General features: G+C 41.1%; 1 protein-coding gene across 9 annotated transcripts in view; it reads left to right on the top strand.

The window, feature by feature from the left end:
* Nucleotides 1-19,546, top strand: part of ELMO1 (engulfment and cell motility 1) — a 527,802-nt gene that overhangs the window by 299,520 nt on the left and 208,736 nt on the right. For all 9 annotated transcript variants that reach the window (XM_045792846.2, XM_045792847.2, XM_087860896.1 and 6 more), the window contains one exon: nucleotides 559-667. In XM_045792846.2, coding sequence (XP_045648802.1) covers nucleotides 559-667 — 109 coding nt within the window. The remainder of the gene's footprint in view (nucleotides 1-558; nucleotides 668-19,546) is intronic.

Below are 19,546 nucleotides of genomic sequence, written 5' to 3' on the forward strand. Positions count from 1 at the left end.
CCCAGTTGGGTTCCAAGCTGGGTGTGGAGCCTGCTTAAGATTCTCTCTCCCTCTGCCCCTCACCCCCCACTCACTCTCTCTCAGGGAAAAAAAAAAAAAGTTTTAAACTAATGCCAGGGGTAAGATCCTGTAAGAACATGGAAACCTCTGTGGGAGATACATGATAAAAATGTAGGAGTTGAAGGCCCAGAAGAGGTGCTATCCCAGAAAAAGGAAGATGTGACTGGGAGAAAAGAAAGCGGTCTTATCACTTCTGTAAAAGGTCTTTATTGCCCTGTTTTGAAAAACTCTCCATCCACAGGCACTTCTGTGTAAGTGTAAACTAGTGAGCAAAATATCCTCTTATACGGTGGAAAGTTTTAGGATATCTGGAAAACATGAGCATATTAGGTTCTAGATACTGAGAATATACTTAGAGTACAATCTTGTTTTGGCCCCAAGCCTTAGTTTGGTTCATCTGAAGTGGCTCTATTGCTTTGTTACCACGGAGCGAAAATTTTTGACGTGTTCCACAAACTGACTTCCCTTTCTGCCCTGTTTGTCCCCTTCTGCTGGCAGATTGTGCTTGAGAACAGTAGCCGGGAAGACAAGCACGAATGTCCCTTTGGCCGCAGTAGTATAGAGCTGACCAAGATGCTATGTGAGATCCTGAAAGTGGGCGAGCTGCGTAAGTAACACCTGTTTCTCACACGGGCTTGACGCTTGGCAGGCACCCCGCTTCCAGGGCTGTTCCTGGACCTACACGAAGAATTCCCGAGGGGCTGACAGCATGGGCATCCCCGTGGACCCAGCATGCTTTGACTCAGATTTCCAGTATATGTATTTCCGCATGTCTGTTCTGGGATTACACATTCTTAAAATCGACAAGAATGGGAAAATTGGCAGGTATTATGACTGAATTTCAAATATTATAAAAATGAGAATATATTAAAGGAGCCCTGCACTTAGTAATCTGTTAAGGAAAGAAATCTATGGTTTTCTTTTTTAAAATTCCAGGTTTTTAACCTACCAGTCGATCATTTTCTTTTCTTTCTTTTGAAACTATTTTTCTCTATAAAGAGAAATTGAATACCTTAATAAAATCCTCTTGCTCCCAGGATCTCACTTGTTTAGAATGCTTTCTCTAAGCAAGAAGGAATTATAGAAGAAAATGGGTAGCTGATCATGACAGATGTGGTCAGAGCTACGCTTATTGCTCTGTCTCTTACTTATATTGCAAAATTAGGAGAGGACACCCAGGAAAAAGAGGGTATAATTTTCCTGCCTTTTGCTCATTTGTATAATTTGGGTTGAATCTGTTAGGATGCATCTGATTTAACCTGGCCTGCAGTTGTTGTCAACACCGAGCCTCCTTCAAGTGGCTGACTTCCCTTCCTGCCAACATCTCTAGAGCCGACACACATACACATCTTCCCTTGTAGGCTTAGTAACCTGGGCGCCAGAGAGATGTTGGGTGTGTGGTAATGTGGTGAAAGCATAAATATTCAGTTACCTGCTCTGAGAGCTTCAAATAATGGTCTGAAATGAGTCATGGAAAGGAATCTGATGATTATATTGGAAAGGGGGTTATGCCTTATTTACTTCGTGAGATGTGACTGTAGGTACTGCTCAGGTAAACAGGGAAATGGAGAATGTAGTAAGGAGACATTAAGAATTTGAGTCTGTTTGACCAAGCACAGCAAACTGTTGTCATCCTCCGGTATGGGTGGATAGGGGAAAGAAGCTAAAGCTGACATGGAACTGCCACGAAAGTTCATGACTGAGGCCCAAATTAGGGCGTCTTTGCATGGGAAGAGTAGCAGCCTGACCTGCGAGATTCCTGTGTCAGTCCGCTCCAGCTCACTGATCACCAAGGTTAACATTTCCTTTTACCTGGATCCTTGACCCGAGTAGTTTCCCCTCCTCCTCTCCATCAGACTAACTTGTTGAGATTTACATCTGCTGCCGAGCTTACTGTTCATTCAGTTGAAGGATTAAAGTCCTGAATCAAGCAGATCCTACCGAATTCCTTAGTCTGATAACTGTGACTGTTTCATGTTTATGTCAGTTTTATGGGGGGAGCTGCAGGAAGTCACTTGCTGAGAAGCATTACAAGAACATCTAAGATTATCAGAAACTGGACGGCAGTCCTGCTGTACCTGGCTGGGGCTTGTCATGTCTTTGTTTTTGCCCCATGTGGCCCCCTTCCCTATGGCCTGCGATGGGCTATCAGTTCTCATCTTGATGGCAGCAGAGAGTGGATTCTTTCATGCTTCACTACTATCCCAGCCCCTGCTCTTTCCCTTTGCCCGGCCGACATGTATCTGTCATGCTACAAGTTAACACAGAACAGAGATACAGAGGAGCAGAGGGAAGATGCTGGGGCTAAAGGGGAGCTGGGTTCTGTCCCTGCCACGTAGGACCTTCGTGTCCTTGGGTAATGTACTCACAGACTTCATGCTCCTGCACCTCCACATTTCCCCCAGAAGTAGATTGGTAGTAGTGGGGTGATGATTTGAGTACTTGTGTTCATTTTGGCTTGGTCACAGGTATGGACCCTGGGAACAGATTGTATTCAGCCTAGGGAGACTAACTTGGAAAAGAGGGCCAAGTTCTAGGCTGTGTTTGGCAGGGAAAATGTGGATCCAGTTTGGACTCTCATCCATTTCAGTGGGGCCCTATTTGGTGGGCAGGGGAGTGGGGGGACTGTGGTGACAGGAGTCAGAGCAGACAGTGCCGCTTAGGTGAATGACAGCTCTGTGCTTCTTGGGATGGGGGTGGGTACAGAATAGTAACCAACCTCTGGCAGGTGCAGAGCAGCCCTCCCAGACCGATGAGGACCTGGGATGAAGCCAGCAACAGGACAGAACCCCATTCCTAGGGGCTGAGATGAGGAGTGGGGATAAAGTCAAATACTTTGGGGATCTCTGGGGGTGCCCCAGCTGCTGTTCTTGCACTGTATATTATTTCATAGCTCACCTTCTGCTGCAGAGAGGGTTTAGACTTCTGCTACAGCTCATTCAGTACCTGGTCAGGCCCATCTCTGCAGCGAGGTTGGGCTTCGTCACCCAGGGCCTGGCCTACTCATGGCAAGCTCCCTTCATCCAAGATGACAGTGTATTCATCTGTTTAATAAAGACCTATTGATTACTTACAGTGTGCCAGGGACCACAATGGACACTGCAGATACAAAGGTGAATCAGATATAGTCCCTGTCCCCAAAAACCTTGCACGTGAGAAAGTATGAGAATGATTTGGGAATGATATCTTCTACTGTTATAAATGATTACATATTGATTTTAAATGCCCATTATCTATTCTCAGGCATGATTTTTCCAATGTTCTGATAGTTTGAGTTTTCAGGTTGGCCTGTTGCTGGCACTGCAAAGGTCATTCTGGATATTTTGCAAGGCCTCCAGAGGACTCCACATTTCTGGAGTCTACATGCCCAAATGAGTTGTTCTCTGCTCATAAAATATTAAAGGATTGCTACATCTGATTGAGTGCTAGACAGCAAATGATAAAACACCCTGTGGTAGGAGGAAAATTGCTTTTTAATGGATTGCCTTTTGCCCATTGCCATATTAAATAAGTTACTAATATGGAAAACAAATCTGAGTGCACCCTGATGTTGAAGGAAATATCTCTTTTTCTTCTGAGGAAAATTAGTTTCACCTACAAATCCATCTTCCTTTGGTTTGCCTGTGTCTGGTTTTCTTTGTTTCTAAGTTCATGGCTCTTTTCAGATTTGTGTCAATAATTGACCTAGAAGATCATGGTTGCTCTAGATCTAGAGCAAGTGTGGAGATCAAAGAAGTACCCGTTAAAGATCTCACTGATTGAGAAAAAGACCTATACAAAAGTGGAAAGATTCAATTTTCTGTGAATGCTTTGTCCTTTGCTTTAACTTATAGTCTTTTGAAGAAACCCACTTCTGAAATACCGATTGTCTTTTGGTGTCCAAAGCTAGCATATTAATATTCAATTAAATTACTGATACCAAATATTTACACGCAGTGTTTTTAAGACTACTTTTTGAAAAGCACTATTTTTCTGCTTCCCAGTGATTAACATTGCAAGAGGAGAATGTTTCATAGTGTGGTATAAAAAACAGTATCTGATCATTTATATGCTTAGAGCACTTTATCAAGCTTATTTAATTGAAGCCTATTACACCCCCAGGAGTTAATCAAGATCAATAGTATCTATGTTTATTAATGAAAAGAAGACTTACGCTTACTGGATATTGTCTGAGGTCATTGAGCTCAAACCAGTGTTCAGGAAGCCCAAAGAATAGTGTAGAAAGAAATGGAAAAGTGGGGTGGTTGCATTTTGGCACTGGAATGACCCGTCTTTGAATCACAGATCAGTTACCTAATTGGATGCCTTGCGCATGTTTCCTGTCTGTTCTAAGCTTCTGGTTCCTTATCTCTAAAATAAGGATAATCCCTGATGCACACAGTAGTTGGGAGGATTCAGTGAAATAATGGGTGCTGCTTTTGTTGCAAGATAGATGGTTTCTTTGCAAATGATAGAATCTTGCTTTCTACAAGCAGACTTCAGGTTAAGTGATGGAAGAAGAACGCTCTGACTTAAGTAACAGCTGGAACCAGGATCTGGAACAATGACTCTCCTCTCTTCACTCTTTACATTCTGACTAAAATTATTCCTTGTAACCTGCTTTGTCCATGAGGCACTTTTGAGAGCAAGGCACTTGTTTTCCCTTAGTTTCAATTTTAAAGATCACAAAGAAGAATACTTAACGCATCTTGGTGTGGTCACAGATCCCCATAGTGTGGGTGGTGTAATTGGCAGCTCCAGTTAGAAGAACAGGATTGAAGTGGAGTGAAGAGCAAGTCTTCAGAACAGGTGTATTCGCGTGTGTGCGGTGGGTCAGGGTGTGGGGAGGTGGGAGATGGTGCGCTGACAGGAGAAGGGAGGCATATCACAGACAAACGCAGAGATGCTCGCTAGAGGTGTGAGAAGTCCTTAGGCTGATCCCTAGCTCTTAACTAGGGCTAAAGAGTGGTGACTGTTGTTTGTGTTATTATAACACTGTTCCTAAAACCAAGTAAGTTGTTGAAGGATAAAAGGAAAACTTGATTTCTGACACAATAGGTTAATTACTTATCTTTTGGATATGTAGCAACTCAGCCAGTTATATTCCAATAGCAAGTAGAGCAGAATATTTCTTTTTGCCTTTCTTTCTTTCTTTCTTTCTTTCTTTCTTTCTTTCTTTCTTTCTTTCTCTCATTCATTCATTCATTCATTCATTCATTTATTCAGTATCTACAGGGCTCTTCTCTATGAGTCAGGATCTAATCCCCGATGACGTGGACTTAGAACACACAAACCATCGTCAAGCAGCCTACATGCTGACTGGAGAGTCTTTCACATAAACAAATAATTAGAAAACACATTGTCACTTGGAGCATTATAGTTAAGTTATGTTAATGTCACTAGAAGGCAGTTGTAGGTTCTTTGTGCTCATGGGAAGTTGGACAGACTAAGGAAGGTAGAGTCTTGGGAAGTGTGACACAGAAAAGGAGATACTTGAGTATGTGGAATCAAGAGATGAAAAGAAAAACCAGGTGAGCACAGGTATGTGTATGGTGGGCAGCAGCTGTTAAAAATTTCAGGCAGTGAGATGTAGGTGAAATACTTGGAGGTTCAGAGAATTCTAGTTCCATGTGGCTAAAGCAGATAGCTTGAGGGAGCAAGCAAATGGAGGAGATGCTGACAGAAAAAGCAAGAGTTAAATCATCAAGATATGCCACATGGAGGAGCTTGGACTTTACAAGTAGTGGGAATTGATAGAAGGATTTTTAGTAATAAGAAATGCCCCTAGTCCTGAGCATAAAATTCTAGAATCAGATTATGTCTTCTGGCTATGACAAGAACTTGTGAGTGTGATAATGTACGGAGCCAGGATCAGGGACAAGCTTACCTCACTCTAGCCCCAGCCCAGCCAGGATAGCAGTTAGGAGGCTTTCAGCTGCAAGTAATAGAAATCCCAACTCAAAATGGCCTATGTAAAAAAACAAAACAAACCCCCCAAAACCAAAATGGTCTATGTAAGAACAACCTTTATTGAATATCATAACTGCAGAGTTGAGTAAGTCCTAGAGATGGTTAACTTAACTGTTCAATAATGCCAGCAAGGACCCAAGTCCTTTCTACATTTTGGTTCTTCCATCCTTGTTGTACAAAATTTGTCCTTAGGCAGGTAGAAACATGGTGGCCATCATCACATGGACTAGGGGAACAAGAGCTGTATCTTCTGGTGAGTCTCTTTTAGATGTATGGAAATGTTTCCAAAAGCCCTTTAGCAAACTTTCTCTCATGTCTCATTGGCAAACACCGTGGCCTATGCCTTTGCGTAACTGAGTCTTTGGTAAGGGGAACAGGATCAGTCATTAGCTGTTCCTTAGACTGGGCACGAAACCAGTCTTCCTTTTTTTTTTTTTTTTTAAAGATGTTATGTATTTATTTGAGAGAGTGAGCAAGTGAGAGAGCGAGCATGAGTGGGGGGAGGAAGAGATGGAGAAGGAGAAGCAGACTCCCCCTGAGCAGGGAGCCTGATGCGGGGCTCCATCCCGGGACCCCGAGATCATGACCTCAGCTGAGGGCAGACACTTCACCAGCTGAATCACCCAGGCATCCCGAAACCAGCCCTCCTTGAGAATCACAGGATGATAGGTAGCTAAAGAAAATTGAGTTTCTGTTCAGATAGGGAAAATAGCTACTTGCAGCCCTTAATTCTGTCCCTTTGCTTGGAAAACTCTCTTCTGCATTTCCCTTACTGCTGCAGAAAACTATAACAAATTGAAGTCAGATTACAGCCCTCTGTCATTTTGCCTTTACTGGGAATTGGGGACTACATTAGTATTTTTTTTAATGTAGCAATATTAAAGGTTGCAGAAAAATGGTAATTGAGGTTTGATTATAATGTATTTCATTTCTCATCACTAAGATGCTAGGGCTCCACTACCTTACTTTCCTTTTAGCAAATGTATATTTTTCACTTCCTCAATTATGCTTTTGTATGTGGGTTATTCTCAAATGTATTTTGAAGGGCAGGATGGACATATATTTGTGATTAAAGTTTTCATATTTCCCTGAAACAGTTTTGTCATCTTCACCTATTTGACCATATATAATTAGATTAAAATTTAATAACTACTCTGTTTTGAAAAATACAAGAATGAAATCTACATCACATGCTATGAAAATACTCAGCATTTCCTTACTTTGTCTTTCAGTGGCAATATTTATTATAACACACCAGTGGTGCTGAGTGAGGCACCTTGTATAATTCATCACCTAGACACCTCTGCTTTAGCAAGTAAAAATAACACAGATGAGCAATCTGAAGAACTCTTTGGAGTAGAGCAGCAATTAGAATAGACACTTAACTCTGGGACATTGGTGTTTTTGTACTTTGAGAAGTACCATCCATCACTTTCATTCTTAGAACATTCTGGCTAAAGAAAACTCAAGAAAAGTAGTTTTTAACAATTAATCCTCTTACGGACCTTTTCCCCCACCTCTTAATACTAGCTTATACCCATGCTCCATGGAAAGTTGAAGCATCTCAGATCTTGACTCTGTCTTGAATCTTTATTTTCGACTCTGCTTTCATATTATACTTCAACCTTAAGTTTAATGTAATAACAAACAAAAATAAAATAAAGTAAAATAAAATAAATTAAAAAACAATGTTTGAGGCCTGAGCCTGTATTGAGAAAGTTATATCCACTTTTGGGCCAAATTAAAAATGTCAAAGGAGTGAGTATAAAAGTCAGTCGAGAGTAGTGTTTATGATAATTATAAAACGGTTATCAGGATTTGTAATAGTATCACAAGACAGAAGGACCTAATGTAAGATTCTTGCATTCAGAATCAGAGGCACTTGGTAATTGGCATAGCTGATATAAGTAAGGGCTTTTGTGTAGATGGTTAGCCTTCTTGCTTCTTAGTCTCTCGCATTTGTAACCTGGGGACCAACATCATCACCATCACCACCACCACCATGACCACGAGCACCACCACCTTCATCATCGTTCTCATCTCAGAGTTAGATGAAGAAATATAGGTTGAAGTGTTTTGTTAGCTGTAAAATGCCTAATTGTGAAGGAGATAACAACTGAAACATGCACACATTTAGAGACACCGAGATGTAGCTCATCCTGTAGCGAAGTCAACTCTGTGCATTTAGTGACTGCCTTAAGAATTTGAAGTTCTGTGGTGATTGGTTGGTGTTTCAGAAGGCGGGACTTGTAGATCCTTCTAAAATCACAAGGGAATCCTTATCGCCATAGGAAGTGATTGCTGAGAGAAATTAAACTTGGCAGTTTAAAAGAATATCTCAAGCACATCTCAATTACAAATGGATGAAAATAATTCATATTTACCACAGGCATTTTTAGTACTTACTCCTTGTCACATCATTTCTGCGAAGATATGTAGCTGAGAGCATCCAGCATCCGTTACTGTTGTCTCTGAGGTTCTAGATTGAGAGGTGAGCCTGTCTCTGAGGTTTTCGATTGAGAGGTGAGCCTGGTAGGTTTGCCCAACCCCATGATGAAGGGAGACAGACGGAGACCTGTCAAAAGAACACAGATGCCCACTGTCTTCCCTCCCACCCTATAGAATACTTTTCCACCAGCTTCATCTCAAACCTCAGGTTTGGGTGACCGTTCTGATTCCTCCTCTGAGTTCCCGCTAGAGAGGGCATCACATCCTCCTCGAAACTCCTGTAGCATTTTATCTCTGCCTCTTTTATTATGCTTCTTCCTGTTTAAGAATACTTTTTTTTTCTTTAATTCCTGGTCCCGTTTCCCCTAAAAGTTGAGGTGGTTTATTATACAGTATAGAGATAATTTAAAAATACATGGTGAAAACAAAGGTAAATAAAAATTACAGCTAAAATGGATTATGAAGGTTTGCATAGCGTATGTTTTAAAGGCCTTTGTGTTTACCAGTGGTAGACTTTGAATTTGGCTCAAAGATAGTCCCAGGGAAGCAAGAGGGGCTCAGTGATAGAAAACAGATGAGTGCACATCTCATATGAAGAAGCTCGATGTGTAAACCCGAATGCTAATTTCAGTTAAGGGTAAAATAGTTAATTTCGGTTAAGGCTAAAATAACACTTAATATTTGTTAATGATGATGGAATAGACATATTCTTAGCATTATTTTTTAGAAGCTAAAGTAAAGGAGCCAACACTATATTTAAAATTGTGATAACGAAACAGTTTTCCCATTGAAAGCTGGAACTAAGAGTAGGGTGCTATCAAATGCTAATATTCACCAATATTATTTCTCCTTGATCTAGAAGACACAAATAGAGGTATAGTTCACTGACAGAAACAACGTATTTTAAATTATAGACAAACTATCTATGTAGAAATTCCTGAAGGAGCGAAGAAAAGCGAAGAAAAGTTAGAATTCATATAGTTCAGAAGAGTAGCTACACAGTGGGTAACAAAAAATTGGTAGCCATTCCATGTGTGTGTCAGCAGTAATTAGTTAATTATAGGATGGATAAAAAAGATTCTTTTTAGTAGTGTCCAGACAAATGTAAACTACTTCAGATTAATCCTAATGGAAAACATCTCAGACTTAGATGTGAAGAAATCTGTAAGACTTCACTAAGATATACAAGTTAAAAATAAAGAAATAAATGAATGTTTTATCTGGTAGGAAAACATTAATATTAAGATAAAGATGTGAGTTCCTCCAAATTGGTATGCCGGCTCTAGATCATTCCAGAGTACCCACAGAAACTGGGATGGAAACTCCACAGAATGATTGTGGGGTTCATTTGGAAGAATAAGGAGGGGAAATTGATAAGGAAGGACTGACAAGGGGAACGCTGCAAAACGAATGGACATAAAAATATATTCTTTTTTAAACCATTTTTTTCAAGGAAGTCCAAAGAACTCATTCATATATACCTTTCACCCAGGTTTCCCTATTGTGTTAATGTTTTCCACATTTGTTTTACCATTCTCTCTCTTTTTATGCGCACACACATGCACACACAGACATGCATTCACACATATTATTAAATTATGAAAACTTTTTATGACAGGAAAAAAATTAAATATAATTTGAAGAAAAATAAATTAAAAATGATTTTAAATTGGATCCAGCTCTGGCCTGTTGTCTGTTGGAGTGAAAGGTCCTGGGAGCCCTGCCTAGCAAGAGGCTTCCCCAGAGAGCTGGGAGGAGGAAGGTTCTGGGTGCTGCGGGATGAGCCATCATCACGAAGCAGTGTTGAGAGCCTGGCTTAGAATACTCAGCACCGGAAGTCTGAAAGAGGCTCGCCGCCAGCTGACAGCAACCCAGTACAGGTCAGGGGGTGTGTGCTGATGAAATTTATGCCCACCTTTCCTTCTGTTCTACAGCCCTGTGGGTATGGCTGACCTAAAACCCAGTAGTAACATGGATGAGGAACTATGGATTTCAGGACATATAGCTTCTTATAGAAGTTAAAACATTATAAAAAAAGACATAAAAGTAACAGGATCCCAGTAGATGAAAGAGACCATTTGCATGAATGGTACCTTCACTTCTCATCTGTTAAATCATTCTAGTATTAAAGTGCGTAGTCTCACTCCAAAAGTGTGAAATGTAAAACCATCTTTCCCTAGTTCTGTACCCTGGGCTTGGACCCACTGGCTGTTTTTCCAAAGCAGTAATTTAATCAGCCTCCCCAGCGTTTATCGTAGGATTGTGATGTGCCAGGCCATGAGTTTAAAGGTCCTTGTATGCCATAATAGTAGCATATTAATTTGGAAAGGAAGCATGAAATTAGAAAGTATAAGCAGAGAGAGATTCAAATCGGTGGTAAAGTAGACCACGAAGAGAAAGGAGTTAAAACAACAATCAGAATGCCAAACTGCACTGAAATAGTGGTGAAATGCTATCCTGTAAGGTTTTTAAAATCAAAACAGACATGAGTAAAACAAAAACAAACGCAAAACCCAGAAACACGTTCACAGCTTTGGTCTTTAACTCACTTGCCACAAACGTGCTTTTCCTCCTGAGGGAGTCCCCAGTGGTTGGGCGAGCAACAGAGGACAGAACGCTCTAGGATGCCTTTAACAACTTCTCATCCTTCACCTCAGGCCTTTGGATGGAGAGATTTTCCTGGTGGTTGGAGTAGATTAGGAGGTAGAGGCCAGTGGAGTCTCCCACCCCTGGGCTCTTGAATTTCAATCAGAAACCACTTGCTGCTTTATGGGACTCCTGGCTGGCTCAGTTGGTTAAGCGTCTGACTTTTGATTTCAGCTTAGGTCATGATCTCAGGGTGGTAAGATCAAGCCCTGTGTTGGCACTGAGCATGGAGCCTGCTTAAGATTCTCTCTCTCCCTCTCCTTCTGCCCCTCACTACCCCCACTTGTGTGCACCCTCTCTGTCTCTCTCATAAAAGAACAAACAATCCATCCAAACACTTGCTGAGGTCAAGATAGTAAAAAGAATTCATTTTTAAAAATGAAAATGATCAGTGCCATTTATTAGATGCTTCCTACATGGCGGGCGATTCCCTGAGGTCAATACTCTGTTAACCCTTTCAACATCTCCATTTACAGACGAGGGGCCTGGGCCCCTCCGACAGGTTAAGTAGAATGAGGTCACATAGGCAGTTAGATCCAGTAGCTGTTGTGGGATTCTGTTGTGCTCTTTCCTCTTCACTCTTGCACAATGCTGTAAACCACTGCTTTCATTTTTTAAAATGTCTCGTCTTCCTCACAGGCTGTAAGCTCCTTGAACAGGAGACTCAGTGAATTCATCTTCCATCCTACCCTGTAGTCCAGTGCTTTACGTATAGTGTGCACTTACTAAGTATTTATTGCATGAATAGAGTGGCTTTCTATTTACTTTAGGGTCAGCTCCAGAAATATTTTTCAGATATCACTGAATTTTTTTTGAACTTTCTGTGTTACCCTGAAACCTCTCAAACAGCATTTTTTTTTTTCCTAATAAAGTGAGAATGAGTTCTACAAAAGGGTGCCTCCTCAGTCCTCCCCCTTCTCTTCCTCCTCAGGATAATTTAGTGAGAAGGCCTACTGAGTCCAAATTTAAATCAGAAAATATCAACACTACAGTATGTTCCCCAAAGAGGAAAAAAATGATCTATTTTCAGTCTTGTGTTTCAGAACACACAGCTGTGTGACTTCCTAATTTATTGTATTCCCAACTGCCTCCAGACAGTTCTCGGCTTGCTTCTTCTTTCCTACCCACCCCGTGGATATGGGAGATGGGGCGGACTTTAGCAGTCCAGAATGAGGATGCAGAGAAGCCAGTGAATTGCTCCTCCAAAGACGCCTGTTGCCTGCGCAAGTGCGCCCAGCAGCTAGAACCTGAAGGGAGCCGGGTTTCCTGAGATGGCTGCTGCAGGCTAGGAAGCCAGCCACCAGCTCCTTTAGGTCAGTCCCAGCTGACTGTGTGCTGCTTTGGGGGGTGGTCATTCCCCTGCCTCTAAGGAGCAGGGCACCGCCTTGGATCCCAGCAATCAAGCCCCACGCGGCTTCCCTTAATTTGGCTTTCCAAGGGTTTGACCATGAGAACAGATTGCAGCTGTGGCCTGAGCGTCTTTAGAAGTGTGAATCATTTTTTTTTTTCTGAAGAAGCTATTTTGAGCTTTATAATTGCATATTTCATGTTGTTTTTTTCATAGAGTAAGGAGAATGACTTGCATTTTTTTTAATAGCTATCTGCTGGTTTCTTTGCTCTTCTGTCTTGTATAACCTAGGCCAGTGATTTCTGAACGCGGCTGTGCATCAGATTCATTTGGGGGAGCTTCTGGGAAATATAAATTCCTGCCATGGAATCCAGAAATCAGTATAGGATAGGCTGGTGATGGGTAGTAAGGAGGGCACATATTGCATGGTGCACTGGGTGTTATATGCAACTAATGAATCATCGAACTTTACATAAAAAAATAAATAAATAATAAAAATTTAATAAAAAAAAAAAAAGAAATTTGCCAATTCATTCCTAGGCAGCTGGCTCTCCTCTTCTAAGTTTGGGAATCTCTGTTGAAATTCCTTCATGGTAATTTGGATGTTGGTTAAATGGATATCTTGACGGGGTGGTAAAAGCTCTAGACTGGGCATTAGAAGTCGCAGATTCTAGATCTGGCTCCATTCTGACCAGCTCTAGATAAGCCTCTTCTCCTGTGTGGTCTCCTTAGTCTCTTCTGGTATAAAACCATTATTGCCCAGGTGGCTACCAGCTCCAGTGCTGCTGTGTTAAGCAAAGTCCTTTGTGTGTACCCAGTCTAGTGGCTCTAACCACTAAATAAGTTGACTAAAACTTGGCCATCATCAGTTCTTGAGTGATGTGTATAATCTAGGTTGGTATTGGATTCTGTGCCAGAGAATTAAAGAATGTCCGAAGACCTTGTTAGGAGGGGTTCCTGGTGATAAGACAACCTGGCAGCCTGGACCGAGAGGACTTGCTTTCTGCCCTACAGATATGACTGCTCTCACCTTCTGAGTGTAAAATTTAGTCTAATGTGCTTTTTCCCACTCTGAATTTTTTCCTCTTTTGAAATATCAACTTTCTTGCCAGCAAAGAGTTCTTTGAGAAGAATTAAACCTTAATTTTGCCAGAACAGATAAAGGAAATGGCAAAAAACATTCCTCTGAATTTATTCTTCCCTGCCTGGCTGATTTCACACTGTCGTTTCCCACCTTGATTCTCTCGGCTGGGTTTGGTGGCTCTTGCCTCTCTATCATGTGGCGGGGCTGTTGGCTGAAGCAGCTGCCTCTCCCATCTTTACTTGGAAACAGGAGAGTTTAAATAATCCTGAAACTTGGAAGAAGAAACAAACCTAAATCCAAATGCTGTTTAACATTTCTGCAAGTCATACCTATTCCCACCCTGAGAAACACAGCTCTAATGGTTCTTTGGCTTTTATTGGCTGTGTAATAGTTTGAGGAATTGCTTTGTACTGGAGCCCAGACAAAGCCGACCAAAAAGCACACACTTTATGTCCCATCTCTACATGCCCAAGTCATAACTAATCCTGACTCTTCTCTGTCTCATTTATGTTATCAGAGGAAAACCTCAAATTTAAAGCCCCATGGATTGACAGTTCTGATCAATTAACACACTTCTGTTTTGAGTTAGGCGTTTACCTTAATGCATATACTTTAACAATCTTTCCTATTCAATTTTATTCTAAAAATGAGCTAATACCATCCTTGGTCCTTTGTCACCTGATTCTTTTCACTTAATGTGTTACAGACCTCTTTCTTTCCAGTAAATGTATTCATTTGCAGTTTATTCAAACTTTCAGTAGTTTAATAGTATTTCATTTCATATGCGTATTGTCATATTGTGGATATAGATATAAACAGTACCACATTTTATGGAAGTATGGGTCTTTTATCAACAGATTACGTTGTTTACAAATTTACAAATTTTACAAAATTTGTAAAATTTTGTTTTTATAAAGAGCACCTGGATGAACATTTGGCCAGTAAATGCGCTTAATCAACACCTTAGTACTAGGGCTGTAGCAGGGAAATAAAACAGAATACCATCTCTTTCCTTAAGTTGCGTATATTTATTTTACTTAGAGAAAAAAACAGACAATAAAGAAAGAAGTGTGCCGCATGGTGGAAAGTGCAATGCAGAAAAATCAGAACAGGGAGGATGCATGACATTGCCTCACTGAAAAGACTGTGTTTATCACAAACGTATGAATCTAGTGAGGGAGTGGGCCAAGACAGTATCGGGACAAGAGTTTTCCCCAAAGAAGGAATAGCAGTATAAAGGCCCTGAGGCAGGAGTGTCGAGCTTAAGAAGCAAAGAGCAAGGAGGCCAATGTGACGGGAGCAGAGAGAAATAGGTGGGGAGTAGCAGGAGATAAGGTGGGGTTGGAGAGTGGAGACATTCTGACACTGTAACAAATTTAGCTTTTACCCTGAATGAAAAGAAAAGCCATGGAGCGGAGTGAGCATACCTGTGACATTATATAACTTACCATTTGAAATAAATCATCTGGGTGATCTGTGGACATTAGACTCTAATACACTCCATGACAGTAAGCAAGCTGAGAGGTGACAGTCATTGGAACCAGGGTGTTTGCAGTAGAGACACTGAAAAGCGGTCGGAGCCTAGATGCCCTTCAACAGACGAATGGATTAAGAGGATTCCAGATATATTTTAAAGGTAGAACCAAAAGGATTTCCTTGACAGATTGAATGTGGGTGGGAAATAAAAAGAAGAGTTGAGGATGGCCAGCCAGAAGCATGGACTTGTCATTGAGATTGATGGAGAACATCAAGGACCAGCAGTTTTGTTTCGGTTATGTTAATTTCAAGATGCCTTTTAGACATGGAGTGGAGATGTTGATTTCGTAGTTGGATATATATATGACTAGAGTTTAGGGGATGATTCTGAGCCAGAGATTTAACTTTGGGCATCATCAGCATGGAGACAGTATTTATAGCTGAGATTGGATGAGACCAGGGTTCAGCCATGAAATACCCTAAAAGTCGCTGGCTGGGGAGAAGAGGATGAACTGGGAGAGGAATCGTAGGGATGTAAGAAGCATATCAAGAGAAAGTTCAAGTAGAGGTGGAGGAGAGATTGCCTGTAGGAAATGCTGTAGATGGTGGAAGTACATGAGGACTAGGAATTGACCGTTGATTTTAGCGATGATCAATGCGGTCAGGGGTGACCTGAGCAAGAGCAGTGTCACTGGAGTGGTGGGAAGAGATCCTGACTGGATGGGGTAACAGCAAGTGAGGTACGGTACGGGGATTAGGATGGTGAACATGGAAGAGTGACAGCATGGTGTGAGGTGGGCTGCCAGGGGGGTGACGCAGAGTCAGCCTTCAGAAACCTTTGTAGCGGTTTGACATGGCCACGTATTCAAGCATGAACATTTTTCTAGTATTTTTATTTTATTTTTTAAGAGTGTCTGTTTCCAGTCAACACATTCAAAGGGAAAAACAAACTGGTCCTTCCCCTCATAGTTTGAGAGGTACCAGTGTAGGTGACTGTTGAAAGAGGTTTGCTTTAGAGCGGAGTAGAAAAATAAGGGGGAAGCTGGAGGGGAAGTTACAGTCAAGTGAGATTTTTTTAAAATGATGGTAGAAATTATAGCTTGTTTATGGCTCATAGGAATGATTAAGTAGAGAGGGAAAAAGTGATGATGAAGGAGACTATATCTCTGTGGCTACGTCTTTGCTCACATCTTTAATAATTTCCTTAGTGAAATACCTACCAATGGATCCTGAATCAAACAGTACATGCCTTTCATGTTTTTGTAATCCAATGTAAAATATGTGCATTGTTGGAATATTTTTAAATGTGGAGAAGGAAAACTAATAAATCGTCCATTATCCTATCATCAAGATAGGTTGGTATTTTTTTTCCCATAAAATGAGATTAAATTATGTTGTTTTAAATATTCTATTCTCTCCATTTAATATATTGTGACTATCTTCCTACAGCAATAAATATATACTTATATCATTATTTAATGCCTGTTTAATATTTCATTGTGGGGATCAACCATAACTATTTTGACCAGACTCTTACTACAGGATATTTAGGGATGTTTCCATTTTTAGTGGAACTAGCTCTGTGATGAACATCTTTGTAATTCCGTCTGATTATTTCCTCAGCATTAATTCATAGAAGTTTAACATGTCAAGTGGTCTGAAATTTTAAGGCTTTTTATTCCTTTACAGTTTTCCCCCAGAAGGACTGAAGCATCCGCACCCACTGAGCAGGCCTGTAGATTTTAGGACAAGGTTGAACACAATTTTTTGAACTACTGAGAAACTTGGGGGTGGAGGAAGAAACCTGAGATGGTGAGATTTGGGGTGGTGATATATAGGGAGACATTCAGACAGGTAGACACAGACCTAATGGATACAGACATGACAGAGATTTATAGAGTTAGATATGATCGATACTTATTTATACCACAGCTGCATTATGACTTTCATGAGACCTAGGTGCTTTTGCCTTCGTGGGCCTCTTCCTCTTTAAAACTGTGTTAAAATTTATAGTTTTGACTACATTGTAATAAAGATGAATATCATCCAGGCTGGCTTATTATATATTCATTATTATCCTATTTATGTTTTTCTTCGATTTTAACATTTCATGGGCTTCTAAAGTATCTCTTGCTTGCAGAACTGTGCCTGCCTGGCCCAATGTATGGGTCAGCCCTGATGATGCTTCTCTACGCTTTTAGTATTTCTAATAATGAATAGATATTACTTAGAAAAAATGACAAAATTTATAAATACTCATGGTCCCTAGTAGGTTTCTTTAGGTTTTTTTTGTGTTTTTTTTTGTTTTTTTTTCCACAAAGGGAGAAGATATTTTCCTCTTATATTCCCTCCCACTTCCTCCCTAGCAGTGGGCTGTAAAGGGAGACCTGGCTCCTGCTATAAAGAAAAAATAAATCCTAACTCACTTCCCTCCCAAACTTGGTGCTACTCCTGATCCCTGGTGTCACCGTTTACCTAATTGTTTGCCCTGAGACTGATGTCATCCTTGGTCACAGCCCCACATTCATGGCCAGTCAGTGACTCAAGTCCTGTCCAGTCAGCACTTAAAGGTTTTTCTTTTCTTTTCTTTTTTAAATTGAGATGTAATTGACATCTTACTTTGTATTGGTCTTAGGTGTGCAAATGTAATGATTCGGGAAGGGAAGCTGATACATGTTTATATTGTGACATGATCACCAGAATGAGTTTAGTTAACATCCAGCCCCTCACATAGTTCCACATTTGTGTGTTGTGATGAGAACTTGTATGATCTATTCTCTTAGCTCCTTTCAAATATACAGTATTGTTGACTATAGTCACCATGCTGGACCCTACATTCCCAGAAAGTTTGTACCTTTTGACCCCTGAAGATTTCCGTCTCCTGATTGTTCTATTTCCACTGCCGTTACCTGAATTCAGATCACCGTGGTACTGCCTCCACACCGGCCTCTCTCGTCCATCCCTGCTCCATCCTGCAACCAGGGCTTTATCTCAGGCATAAATCAGGTCTGTTTACTCTCATTTATTAAAATGCGATGGCTCTTGTAGGCTTCTGTTTTCTCTCAGAGTAAAGTCCAAACTTCTTTTTACCACCCCCATGCTCCAGAAATCGCACCATGATGTACTTCCTGTTTACTCTGGATCTTTACACACACTGGCTCCTGATCCTAGAACACCCACCCCCCACTTCTTTGTGTCCCCACCTCAGACCCACTCTCCAGCCCCCCACTTCCTGACAGCACCCTTCCACAAGGCTGCTCTTGACCCCTTATCTTTCCCCATTGAGGCACATCTCACACTACATGGAAATTACTTGTCTGTCTTTGCACATTTTTCTCCCTCCAGCTCCATCTGCTTCATAATTAGTGTCAGTTCCATCCAGATTCTTGTGTGAGGCTGTCCATCAATCAGCACAGATAAGAGGCTTGTCGAGGTTGCATGGGTGGCAGCTGGTGGTGCCATATAGAACTGGACATCAGACAGTTTTGTTGAACCGATTGTCTCTGGGGTTATAATTTGGACAGTTAGTAGTCAATAAAACCTCTCAGTCAGGACAAGCAATGTCATGTGGGATGACAGAAGGCAGTGGGATGGGTCTTAGCCGCAGCATCTGACACACAGGAAGAGCTCAGCAGATACTGTTTGTCACCATCATCCCGGTGGGGTGGCATTGGGAATCTTGGCCCACCAGGGCTTGTCCTCTGCTCTCTGGAGGCTGCCTGTTGGGTGAGGGGGCAGCCCCAGGCCAGCATGGGTTACTGTCAGTCAGATGGAGGTCAGAAGCCAGCAGGTGAATCCTCTGGTTGCTAAATTGTCACCGGCAGGATCAAGCTCTTTGTTTTCTTTGTGTGAGCGTGGGGCCCAAGTTTCTTTGCAGCTCTTGGCTTTGAGGAAAAATCAGAATCACAGCCCTTGACACTTACTGAGCTATTTTGGTTAGCTAGAGGGTTGGGTTTTCAGAAAACAAATGATGAGAAAACAAGACAAAGAAAGACCAGACAAAACCCAAATATATCTAATCCTCTGGCTGTTGACCCATTTTGTTTCTCTCTTAAAACATTGGCCATCATGGCTGGTTAGAGGGTAAGAAGAGGACCCTAGGACCTTTTTCTCTCTTTCTGGGGTCTTTTGTCCTTACTGCACCAGTTCCTATGCCAAGTGGTTGCCAGCATTTGTGCTTAAGATAATAATATAATTTGTATTGTTTTTGAATATTCTTTGTGAGTCATGACCTTGAGTCATTTGATTTCTAACTTTGAATAGTTCATGAGATGTGGTTGTAGGTATTTTATCTGAAGGAATAAGAAAAAATATATATCTGTAAGGAGGCAGTCAAATGGATTACTCTCTTGAAGTAATTGCAAATAGTGACTCATCACGGGTAATGAAATCACTTTGGTGAATTTTGAATAGTGTTTTAAAAAATGGAATAAAATAATTTTTCGAGTGCTTCACAAGTAGCAAAGATAAGTGTTTCATTAGATCAGTTTTTACATTCATCTGCATGCATATTGGGACGTAGCACAAAATGTGTC

The sequence above is a fragment of the Ursus americanus genome, chromosome 3, assembly GCF_024610735.1.
Source record: "Ursus americanus isolate L20-20 chromosome 3, mUrsAme1.1.p, whole genome shotgun sequence".
NCBI lineage: Eukaryota > Metazoa > Chordata > Mammalia > Carnivora > Ursidae > Ursus > Ursus americanus.